This window comes from Prionailurus viverrinus, unplaced genomic scaffold (genome assembly GCF_022837055.1).
Source record: "Prionailurus viverrinus isolate Anna unplaced genomic scaffold, UM_Priviv_1.0 scaffold_38, whole genome shotgun sequence".
NCBI classification, from domain to species: Eukaryota; Metazoa; Chordata; class Mammalia; order Carnivora; family Felidae; genus Prionailurus; species Prionailurus viverrinus.
The window spans coordinates 3270037-3281548 of NW_025927606.1; the positions used below are offsets into that span (position 1 = coordinate 3270037).

The 11512-nt window shown below is 65.7% G+C and overlaps 1 protein-coding gene across 2 annotated transcripts in view; it reads left to right on the top strand.

Moving 5' to 3' along the window:
• Positions 1–7439, top strand: part of ZC3H18 (zinc finger CCCH-type containing 18) — a 60704-nt gene extending 53265 nt beyond the window's left edge. For both annotated transcript variants that reach the window (XM_047846169.1, XM_047846170.1), the window contains 8 exons: positions 750–854; positions 2085–2228; positions 2590–2649; positions 3601–3761; positions 3999–4195; positions 4758–4854; positions 5799–5895; positions 6513–7439. In XM_047846169.1, the coding sequence (XP_047702125.1) occupies positions 750–854; positions 2085–2228; positions 2590–2649; positions 3601–3761; positions 3999–4195; positions 4758–4854; positions 5799–5895; positions 6513–6726 (1075 nt within the window). In that variant the 3' untranslated portion in view covers positions 6727–7439. The remainder of the gene's footprint in view (positions 1–749; positions 855–2084; positions 2229–2589; positions 2650–3600; positions 3762–3998; positions 4196–4757; positions 4855–5798; positions 5896–6512) is intronic.
• The last annotated feature ends 4073 nt before the right edge of the window (positions 7440–11512 follow it).

An 11512-nucleotide genomic window follows, 5' to 3' on the forward strand; every position in this document is an offset into this window, starting at 1 on the left:
CGGGGCTCCGTAGCAGCGCCTCTGAGGACGCCCCAGGCGGAGGCGCGGGGCCGTGTGGCCTCGCAAGGCCTTCCCTCGGGACTCCCACGGCGGGCGGCCCCAGCCGAGCGAGCGTGAGGACAGGAGAGTGCGGCGCGTGTCCGCGCCTCTGTCTGTAAAACCGCCGCGCGGTGACCTCAGGGGCTCAAGGCGTCTAGCTGCTGCTCGTTTGGCCGAAAACGTCGCGCGTTTTGCGCCACAGTCTCCAGGTCGGGAGAAATCGGCAAACCCGGAGCCTTTCGGAGGCTCCCTCCTCTGGGAGGGTGTGCTGGGTCCCGGGACGGAGGAGGCAGCCTGGCCGGCCTCAGAGCCTCCCGGCCAGCGCCCCCGTCCTGCTGCTCACGTCGGAGACTGTCTCAGACTGTCCTCCAGCAGGAGCCACCCCTGCCCCCCGCCCCTGCCCCACCCTGGGCCTCCGTGCCCGGCTCCCTCGCGCAGCCCTCTGTCCCACCGCTGTCACCGGGCCAGGTTGGGCTGTGTGTGTCCTTGCTGTCCCGCCCACGCGGCTCCCAGGGCGGCAGGGACCCCCGGCCTGGTGACTCCTTTTCCCGCTGCTGTTTGAGGAGAGGACCGGGAACACCCGAAAGCCGTTTTAAATCCGAGGCCGAGACTTGCCGTGACCTCTTCTGCGAAGGCAGGCAGCGTCCCTGGCCTTGGTCGGGACCAGGGCACCGCAGTGCTCCCTCCTCACATGTCCGTTTGCTCTCTAGGTCCCGGTCCTTTTCCTCGTCCCCGTCCCCGTCCCCAACGCCTTCCCCACACAGACCTTCCGTCAGAACCAAGGGGGAGCCGGCCCCGCCTCCCGGGAAAGCAGGGTAAGTGCCCCGGGGGTCAGGCCCTCCGCGCTCTCCCTGCCTCCCTCTCTCCCCACCCCACCCCCACCCCTGTGAAGAGGCCCCAGTGAGGCCCTAGAAGGGGGGCGGCGGCGCCAGGAGATCGGGCCATGGGGGAGGCGGTTCTATCGCCCTCCCGGGGCTGTGTCCGGGACACGCGGAAGGGGGCGGCCGCCACCCCGGGCTCGCCGTTCACTCTCGCCGCTCCCGGCGCGTGGGACTAGCGTGGGAAACGGGAGACACCGCGGAGCGCCACAGGCACCACGGCACCTGGGGGGTGGCGCCTAGCCGAACGCAGGGGGCTCCCCTCCGAGCGCCACAGGGCCCGGGAGGCCAGTGGTGGGGTCCGCCCCGCGGGCGGAGTGAGGCCGGGGCGCGGCTGGGCACAGGGGCCCCGCCTGCTCGCCGCCCGACCCCTCGGTGCCCGGCCGGCCGTCCCACGCCGCGCACGCTCCTGGCGAGCGAGTCCTGAGTAGCCTGCTTTTATTTTATTTATTTTTTTTTTTAAATTTTTTTTTTCAACGTTTATTTATTTTTGGGACAGAGAGAGACAGAGCATGAACGGGGGAGGGGCAGAGAGAGAGGGAGACACAGAATCGGAAACAGGCTCCAGGTTCTGAGCCATCAGCCCAGAGCCCGACGCGGGGCTCGAACTCATGGACCGTGAGATCGTGACCTGGCTGAAGTCGGACGCTTAACCGACTGCGCCACCCAGGCGCCCCTGAGTAGCCTGCTTTTAAAGCGTTAACGCGAATGGCGTCGAGGGATAACTCATGTCAGCGGCACCACGTCCGCCCAAATTGTGCCACCTGATGTACTTGACAAACGTGGGAGGCCACCCACCGCAGTCCAGACACGCCGGCCCGCGGGAGGCTATCCCCGGCCGGGCCCGCACCGAACCTGACTCGCCCCCAACGCTGTGCCGAGCGGCATGCTTTTTTGCCCGGACTTTGTTTCCCGAACTGAGTGTTCGCCCCACCCAAACGATTGGCAGAGTATTTCCCCCACGCTGACGGGAGCAACCAGCCCTTGGGACCGTTTCCCCTACCGCAGTGCGGGCCCCACGCCTGAGCGGGCCGGGCCCGGAGACAGCCCGGAGATGGGCATCCCCAGCAGGCACGGCGCCAGCTGTCGTTCCCGAGGGTTCCTCGAGGACCCGTCCCCGCCTGTTAGGCCGGGTCTGACCCCCCCCCCCCCCATCTCCTGTCACAGAGAGAAGTCCATGAAGAAGCCAGCCCCTCCTCCAGCCCCACCACAGGCCCCTAAGACCACTGCTCCGGCCCCCGAGCCCGCCAAGCCAGGAGACCCTCGGGAAGCCAGGAGGAGAGAGCGGCCAGCTAGGAGCCCCCCCAGGAGGTAAGCGAACGGACTTCTGGGTACCCTTCTGGAGATTTGGTGCCAGAGCTGAGGGACTTGCCGGCCCTCGATTTCCCCGTGAGCACGCTGGGAGGCGCAAGCCCCTGAGAGGGAAGGTGTGGCCGTGCGGGACGCAGGCGCCCCCTCGACAGCAAGGAGTCCCCCGGAGAGAAGCTGCCGGGGGGCTCGAGCAGAGGCTGACATCTTTGTTTTGTGGAGAAGACAGCCTTGAAAGAGCAGAGCCCGCCCACTCAGGGGAGAGCAGCAGCACCTGGGCCTGTGGCTGCGGGGACCGGTGGGGGGTGTGGGGGGTGGGGACCGGAGGGACAGGCGGCCGTGGCACCACCTCTCTGTGTTGCAGGCGGACCATCAGCGGCAGCGGCAGCGGCAGCAGCTACAGCGGCTCTAGTTCCAGATCCAGGTCATTGTCCGCGCCGCCCCAGCCCCGTGCGCCCGCCCCCCCCTCCCCCCCCGCCCGAGGTGCTGTGGGGCAGCACGCGGACCGAGAAGACAAGGGACCTTGGCCGGCAGCCCCACGCCTGCGGAGGTGCTCAGCAGGCCTGAGGCCAGCACGGAGCCCTCCCCGCCACCCCGTGCTTGAGGCGCCCGGCCAACGGCCTGTAACCAAATCCGGGAAAAACATGAGTGGGAAAAAATTCTGCTCTTAAGCTGTTTGGAGGGAAGACCGTGTGAGACCAGCGCTCGGGTTCCTGGATCGAACTTTCTCTTTGTTTCTAGGCAGCAGGTGGTTTATCCTTTTGCCCACATCTTCCTAAAATGGGTTTAAAGTCCCAGTGTTCAAGCAAAACTGGGTCCTCCCTTTCTCCCCTGATCGTTTCGGGGTCTGAGGACCTAGGAAGCGGTGGTCGGTGTTTTCTGACAGTGACAGGACTCCGCGGCCTGCCACGTGGAGAGTCCTCGTGGCGGGAGCCGTGGGGGCAGCGGTGCCTGTGAGACGGGCCACCGGTCCCGTGCTTCCCTGAGTCCCGTGCTGGGCCGGGGTGGCCCCTGCTCCGGTGCGCGGTGTGACTGCGGGTCAAAGCCCTCCCCTTCCTCGGGCCTCGGTACCTGGGCCCTCGGCTCCGCCGTTGCCAGCCTGGCTCCTGCTTCGACGACCCTGCCCGGCAGACAGGGCGGCTGAGCATTAGTGCGAGGGGCCCTCGACTCCGGGACGTGGGCGTCCCTCCACCGTGTGGCCCCTCTAAACCACCCGAGCACCCCCTGAAGTCTCAGGTTTTGTGGGTACACGTGCCTCAAAAAGAAACTGGGGAAGGTGGACGTGGAGACCCGCTGCCGGCCCCCCGTGGCCTCTCGCCCCCGGCCGTCGTGTGGTCACGGTCACGGGGGTGCAGACGTGCCTGTGTGTGTCCAGGTCCCTGAGCGTGAGCAGCGTCTCCTCGGTGTCCAGCGCCACGTCGAGTAGCAGCTCGGTGCACAGCGTGGACTCAGACGACATGTACGCAGACCTGGCCAGCCCCGTGTCCTCAGCCAGTTCGCGGTCCCCCACCCCAGCCCAGACCAAGAAGGAGAAAGGTACAGGGGGCTCCTCGCGTCCTGGGCATTGTGGCTGCAGAGGCGGGCAGGCCCCTTGTGGAAAGAGGGTGTGCGCCCGGCCTCGCTTGGTTCAGCAGGAGAGCACAGGGACCCCCCCCCCGCCCCAGCTCCGACGCGCGCGCGTGTTGCCTGGCTGAGAGCACGTCCCTCCTCCGTGGCCCACGGGAGACCGCCGTGCCAGGATGGCGACCGTGACTTAGCGTTTGTCGTTGGCAGGAAAGTCTAAGAAAGAAGACGGGGTTAAAGAGGACAAGCGGAAAAGGGACTCGTCAGCACAGCTGCCCAAATCCTCAAAGCCTTCTGCAGGCGGGAAACCCCCGCAGCCCGCGGCCCCCCAGCAGGCGCCCCCCGGGCAGCCCCAGCAGGGCTCATTCGTCGCCCACAAGGAGATCAAGCTGACGCTGCTGAACAAGGTGAGGCCGTGGGTGCTGCTGGTGGTGCTTCCGGGAGCCCCGCTCGGTGGGGCCGTCCTGTTCACTGGGGCCGCTTGACTCCTAGGATTAGACCACCGAGGGCCTGGAGTGGTGGCCGCACGTAGCTAGCTCATCGTCCTGCCCCGGCCAACTGCCTCACGGGGACGGGGGGATGCGTGTGGGGATGAAGCCCGGTGGCACGTCCTGGGAGATCCGAGCGTCCCAGGGCCGGCGGGTGCTCCCCCTGGCCCTTCCCCGAACACCCGGGCCCTGCCGACTCCCACAGTGCAGCCCGGGGGCTGGGAGCAAAGGGGACTCGGGCTCTGTGAGCTGACGTCCCCAAGGCTGCATGGGACTAGAAGGGCGAGAGGCCTTCCCGGGCAGGTGGCCCCCAGGAAACACAGTGTCTGTGCAGGCACCTTCGCCGCAGAGGTTGAAGGCCCGCACCCCTGGGCCTTGCCTCTCTCGGGGTCCTGTGGGCACCCTGCATCCGCCCGGTCTGCTTCCGCGTGGTGGCCAGCAGGTCAGGCCGGGGTCCTCACCGTGCCCTTCTCTGTCTCAGGCGGCTGACAAAGGGAGCCGGAAGCGGTATGAACCCTCGGACAAAGACAGGCAAAGTCCTCCTCCGGCCAAGCGTGCTAACTTGTCCCCAGACCGAGGTGAGCCCCAAGCCCTGCAGGGTCCAGTGAGGCCGAGGGGCCCTGAAAGATACCCCCAGGAACCGATCGTGTGGGTACATCTGTCAGTATCTGACGTACTAGAGTTAAAGCTAAGAAGGAGATTTCAACGTGTGTTTATGTTAAAATAAAACAGTAGGTTATTGTGTTTTAACATAAATACCACTTTTTATGAAAAAATAACTAAATTGCCATAAACAGAAGTTAGTAGGTTTATCATCGTTTTCTTTTTCGGAAACGTCTTCACACTCTGGATGAGAGGCGGTGGCTTGGTTCTCCTCTCTTGCGATGGCGTGGGACACACGGACTCTGGGAAGCCTGGTCCGCGAGCGAGCGCAGGGGGCAGGCGGCCCTCGGGGCTGCCGTAGAAACAGTCTGACCCAGCCGCCCGCACTCAGGCGATCTCTGGAGACCGGTGCAGACTGGAGCTCTGCCAGGGCGTCTCCTCCCTGCTAACCTGGGCAGGGGGGCCGGCGGGATCCCCGGGGCGCCAGGAGCAGGAGGGGGGCGCCCACCACACGTGCGCGCCCGGACTGAGAACCGAGTGGCGTTGAGAGCCTGTGTGCTCGGCCCGGCACCGAACCCCCCGCCCGGCACCCTCTTGCGGGCCCTCCGTTCTCATTGGACAGCAGTGTGACGGACGCCTCCGACTTGGTGGTGTCACTTGTGTTTTCCCCGTGTCCTGCTCTGGCGCTGGCGCTGGCAGCACGGAGCCCACGTGGGTTCCCGGGGTCTCACCTCTGACGTCACCCGTGCTGCCCCGTCCCCTTCCTCTGCCCCTCGCCTCTTCCCCGTGAGCTGCCACAGCTCTGGAACGGGGCCGCCGGCGTGCGGGAAGCCCACCGGCCCCGTCCGCATGCGCCACCCCGCGCCGCTGGCTCACGCACAATCGAGACTGAGGTCTCTCCTCATCCCGTGTCGTCCAGGTTCTCGGGACCGCAAGTCAGGTGGGAGACTCGGCTCCCCGAAGCCAGAGCGGCAGAGAGGCCAGAATTCTAAGGCACCCGTGGCCCCCCCAGACCGGTGAGTGCCCCACCCCAGCCCTGGGCACACCACGTAGGTGCTGTCGCCGCAGGGTCAGCTAGCCGGAGCTTCCCTGCCCAGGTGGAGGCCGGCAGAGCCAACCCCACAGCGGGTCCTAGAATGAGAGGGCCCCGGGGCACCAGGCTTTCTGGCGCCCCAGCTCCTCCCGCCTTCCCCGTCGGGCCCGCGAGCAGGAGCAGAGATTGGCTTCCGCCAGGAAACCGGCCGCCAGGCCCTTCCCGCATCCCACTACACCCTCAGGCCGGAGGTCCGGATGGGTGCACACTCGGTTATCCTCACAGCCCCACCCACCCCGGCCCTCGGGGCTCCTCCCGAGTCAGTGTGGGCTTCTCCCCACCACGAGGAGGCAGCGGTGGGACAGGTCAGCAGGTTCCGGGCGAGCCCCGGACGCCGTGTCCCCTCCACCCCACGACCCAGGGCCCCTCCCACCGCGGCCAGGCTGGAGCGAGCACTGCCGGCCGGAGGGCCACCTGTCTCCACGGCCGCCAGTGCCCAGCGGGCCCCATCCACCTTGGGAGGCCCACGGCGTGGGGGGCGGGGGGACGGCGCTCCGACCCTCTGACGGCCTCTCCCTCCAACCCGCCCACCCCCTGCAGGAAGCGCCAGCTGTCACCCCAGTCCAAGAGCTCCAGTAAGGTCACGAGCGTGCCCGGCAAAGCCTCAGACGCCGGCACTGCCACCGCTGTCTCCGCCGGCACCAAATCAGGGAAGGCCAGCACACTGTCACGGCGCGAGGAGCTCCTGAAACAGCTCAAAGCCGTGGAGGACGCCATCGCTCGCAAGCGGGCCAAGATCCCCGGGAAGGTGTAGGGGCCCCGCGGGCTCGGCCCCCCGCCCCCCGCCAGAGTTAGAGACTCTCGTGTTTTTATAAATAGGGTAAGCACAGCCTTCTCGGATTTTGAAGTTAACGTCTAATTTTGGCTGTGATTCTTTTTAAAAATTAAAAAAGAAAAAAAAAGTTTCTCAGCTGGAAAAGAAGCCACACACACGTAACGAAGATGATGCCGAATCCCGGTCTCCTCCCCAGCAGACCAGACCGAACCAGCCCCAGCCCAGAGCAGAAGTCCCGAGAGACGGGCGGGCAGGCCGGCCGGCCGGCCGGCGGCAGGAACAAGGACGAGGCATCAGTTTTATGTAAATTATAAGTCCCAGGCGCCCAGTTCCGCCTGCCCGGGTCTTCCCTGCCCTCTGCCAGCCAGCCTGCCCTGGGCCGGTCCTCTGCCCGCGCTCTTTCCTGCCCCGGGGTCCCGGGAGCACCTGCTCCTTACCGGCCTCCTCCCCACCCCGCCGCCCCCAGGGTCAGAAAATAGATATATATTCTTGACTGAAGTCCGATTGGGAAATATTTCCTGTCTTTTATTTTAAGCATCAGATTGTTTTAGTTGATTTAAAAAGGAAAAAAAAAATATAGAAAAGACCAAAAAAAAAAAAAAAAAAAAAGACCGAGGGTGTTGTTGGGCGTCTGTCTAATGTGGAGGGTCTTTTTTTGAGGGGTCTCCTAAAATAAAGTATTTTGATAAGCAGCCGTCTCGCCCCGGTGGTGATTACGTGGACCCGGGCCCCCACTGTCGCCCGCACCACGGCGCCCGCTGGGCCCACCTGGCAGGTTAGCGGCCTCCAGCTGCTGGAGGCTGGGGACACGGGGGCCCCCCCCCCCAGGTGGGGCACCTCGTGTCCCCGGGGGGGGGCCTGGCCCCGGCAGGGCTTCGTGAACACTCCAGCCAGCCGGTGGCCGCCTTTCCCCAAGGTGGATCCCGGGGCGGAGAGGCCAGGAGGGACAACCGTCAGGCTAGGCCGGCCCTGCCCGGAAGCTGTTGTGCAGTCGGGGGAGTGACTGCGCCCCCGGGTGTGCTGAGCTGAGCGGGAGACGTCCCGCCGCAGAGCACAGAGCACAGGCGGACCGTGAGGTCTGAGCGCGGCTGTGCTCACGCTCTCCCCTGGAGAGCCCCGTCGGGGCCAGGGCCACGGAGCGCGGACGCCTTCTGGTGTGGATTAAACTCGCAGAGGAGTGCCGTGGCCTCGGGGTGCCCCCACGTCGCCGTGCCCTCCTGCCCCTAGGCTGCTTTGAAACAAGGTCTCAGGTGCTGCACACGCCCTGGAGCCCGTGCTGCCGTCCCGGTCCTGCTGCTGGGGGGCGCTTCACGGTGCCCGGGTCGGGAGCTGGGTCCAGCACCAGTGCGCTTGGGTGCTCGGCCCCAGGGCTGGCTGGCTGTCAGAGCGAGGGGCCCGGTGGGGGGTTGTACTGCCAGACCGGCCACCCCACCGAGCGTCCTGAGCAGGTCGCGCTCCGGTTTCCGTCCACATCCTGCGGGAATTGGGATTCCTCTCCCGACACGGTGGCCTCGATTACGTGTCGCGGCAACTTTCCAAAGCTTATCTGGTTTGCCATCGGGTCAAAGCCAGGTTCGAAGAGAACGCCCATCCTCTGAGTAGGTGGCCTCCCCGGACACAAAGCCAGAACCCGGGACAGCTTGGGGGCCAGCCTGTCCCGATGTGCGCTGTGCCCCTGGGCTGCCGGACCCCGCAACCGGCCGGCAGCGATAGCCACTGTAAAGCCGGGAGCCCCCGGGGGAGCCCACCACCCAGCCGTGTGCGCTCCCTTCCTTGCCCCGCCACCCTGACCCGGCTCGAGCCGGAGCCCTGGGTCCGCTCCACCCCAGCCTGGCCGAAACTGACAGTTGGGAACTTGCCGTCTGGGCTCGTGGCTCCTCTTGGCTAGACTTAGCAGGTGCCTGTCCGGGGAAGGGTAAGAGCCGCACCCCAAGCCAACTCTCCCCCGCCCAGTCTGGTGGAAAGAACATTCTGGGCCGGGCGTCTGGGAAAAGGAAGGCCTCTGTTATGTAATGGGTCCTCGGGCATCCTTGCCTCCAGGGAACACGATGGCTGAGATCCTGGCTCGGTGGTTAACGTGTAAAACAGTGGGGATAATGAAAGGTCGTCCCTCCACTTCCGTGTCTGTCCCCTAGGCCGCCCCCCGTGTCCAGGTACAGTCTTCACAGCTAGGGGGGCCCCGCCACGTGACACGTGCTGACCTATCCCCTCCGACGCCTGCTTGCCTTTCCTCCCACCCGAGGGCCTTTGCACATGCCGCTTCCCGCTCTTGGAACTCTGACCTCCCTCACCGCTCACGCTTCCTCTGGCCACTCAGACCAGGCCTGCCCCGTCCCCTCAGCCACCCCCGCAGCACCCCGGTGGGCCCTCCCACCTTCCTCCCCCAGCCAGCCTGCCCCTGCGCCAAGCCCCCCTGCCCTCTCTCCTCCTCTCTCTCAAATGGATGAAAGCAAGACGGAAGGGTTTTATTTTCTAATTTGTACTTTCGTCACTGAAACGTGAAATACAATCTCCAACGTCATGAGGGAAAACGGGCTAACGTGGCAGCTCGGTCTGGTGAAAATGCAGTTTCTGTGGGTTTCCCGCTGGTCGTTCACAGCAGCCCCCCTGCAGTCATCACGTCTCGGCTGGACATGGCCTCCTGCACCCTCCCCTGTACCCAGTTCCCCCGGGCCTCCACCTCCTCCTGCTCCCACCCCTCCCCTGCTCTCCCTACACCCAGCCTCCCCCCGGTGACCGTTGCCACCAGCCCACAGGCGGCCTCGCTCAGCAGGAGGGCTCAGCCTGTGGTGCTCAGGGGTTTCAGAGCTGAAGGAGGCCTGTGTTCCAAGGGGCATGGTTTGAGGGCGGGGCCTTCTGGGACACCGCCTCCGGGATGCCCTCCGACTTCCTCTGGTGGTGCCTTTCCAGTCTTGCCCAACCCAGGACTTCTGTGCTTGCCTCAGCCACCCGCAGGAATGAGGTGCCACCTGGGCCCCCGCCCTGCATCCTTGCAACCTTGATGTCAGGCTGGCCAGGACCCCCGGCCTCCCCGGGCCCTTCCCCTGCCCCTGGTCCCCTTGAGCAGCGTCTACCCCCGGAACTGGCTGTCAGGACCACGGGGAACAGTGCTGGGTGGCCCTGGTGTCACAAAGCGGGGGGAGCGCACAGCCTGGCCCCCGGTTCCTCCACTGGACGCGGTGCCCACCCAGCGGGCCGTTCGGAAAAGACACACAAGATGCTGACACGCATCTCGCGGGGGGCTGGTGTGGGCAGGGGGCAAGGCTGGGGCCTCGCGGGTGTGGACCCCCTGGCAGCCACGGCATATTCTCCAGTTCAGAAAGAAGACCCGTGTGCATGTGTGGCCAGACCCCCCCTGGCCAAAGGGCAGTGAGAGCCCCTCACACGTTGCACCTGCCCCCCCCCCCCAGCCTCCAGGCCGGGGTCAATCTGCCAGCGCCCCGCGACTGGGGCGCCGTCCCCCCACTCTCCTCCCTGGGGACCCGGGCTCAGCCCCTTCCCCCCATTCTGCGGCACTTACGGGACGCCGAGGCGCCAGGGGCAGCTCTGTGCCGGGGCCGTGGCAGGTGCGCCACCCCACTGTCCCTGCCCTCAAGGGAGGAGACCCCCGAGCACCCCTGCAGGTGCAGGGGGCAGCCGTCGGCTCGGCCCGAGGAGGCTCTTCCTGGAGAGCTGGTCTGGGCTGACACACAAGAGCACAGCAGCCAGCATCCGCCCTGCAGAGGCGGTCACGGGCTCAGCGGTGTCCCCCCCCAAAATATGTCCACGTCCTGGCCCCGGTGCCTTTGGAGAACGTGCCCTTATCCAGGAAAAGGGTCCTGGCAGATGCAGCTATGGTAAAGGCCTTGAGATGGGATCATTCTGACTGAGGTGAGTGTCCTCACGCAGAAGGCGAGATGGGGGCACAGGGGAGGGGCCGTGACGTGGCCGCAAGCCAAGGGACCCTGGGAATCAGCAGCAGCCAGGAGAAGCGAGAAGAGGTGGGACGGGTCCTCCCTCGGAGACCCCAGATGCCACTTACCCTGCCGACAATATGATTTCAGGCCCCGGCCTCCAAACTGGGGGAACAAATTTCTGCTACCTTAAGCCCTCAGTGTGTGGTTACTTTGTCGAAGCCGCTCTAGCAAACTAATACAGGTGGTGATCTCCCCATTGTAGGAGGTATGCAAGCAGAGGGCTGGGGCGCTGGAGGGAGGACCAGCCCTGGGGACTCAATGCATCTATCCCTCCATCGGAAGCAGCATTTCCTCCAGGCCGGCGAGGGACAAGGGTCTCCCTTAACCCTGTCCTGCTCCCCGGGTCACAGGCCCAGCAAGCCCACTGACAGATGCAGACGCCAGGAGAGCCCTCCTCCCTCAAGGGGTCTCCACGTCCCTGGAGTCTCGGGGTGCCGCCTGCCTGGTGCGGATGCTGGCCACTGCCCGCATGTGGGCAGGCGGGGTCCTGGGACGGCAGGTGATGCCCTCCTGCCACCCTCAGACCCTATTCTGCTGGGGGATGCTTCAGATTCTGACATGAGGGACCAGGACGCACAGGGCCCTGGGTCTTGGTGGGTGACCAGGGGACCCGGGGGGTGGTGTCCGAACCCCAGCCATTCCAACCTTCACCAGACCACCTCCCACTGTCCTTTCCAGGGTAACAAAGGCGCCCGGCGCTGTCACCCCACAGCCCCACGGCCCGGCTCCTGGAGCGCCTTCTGGAATGTCTCCCACCTGTGCAGGAGGGGGCGGGCACCGATGCCCCTCCTGGAACGCTGGCTACAAAC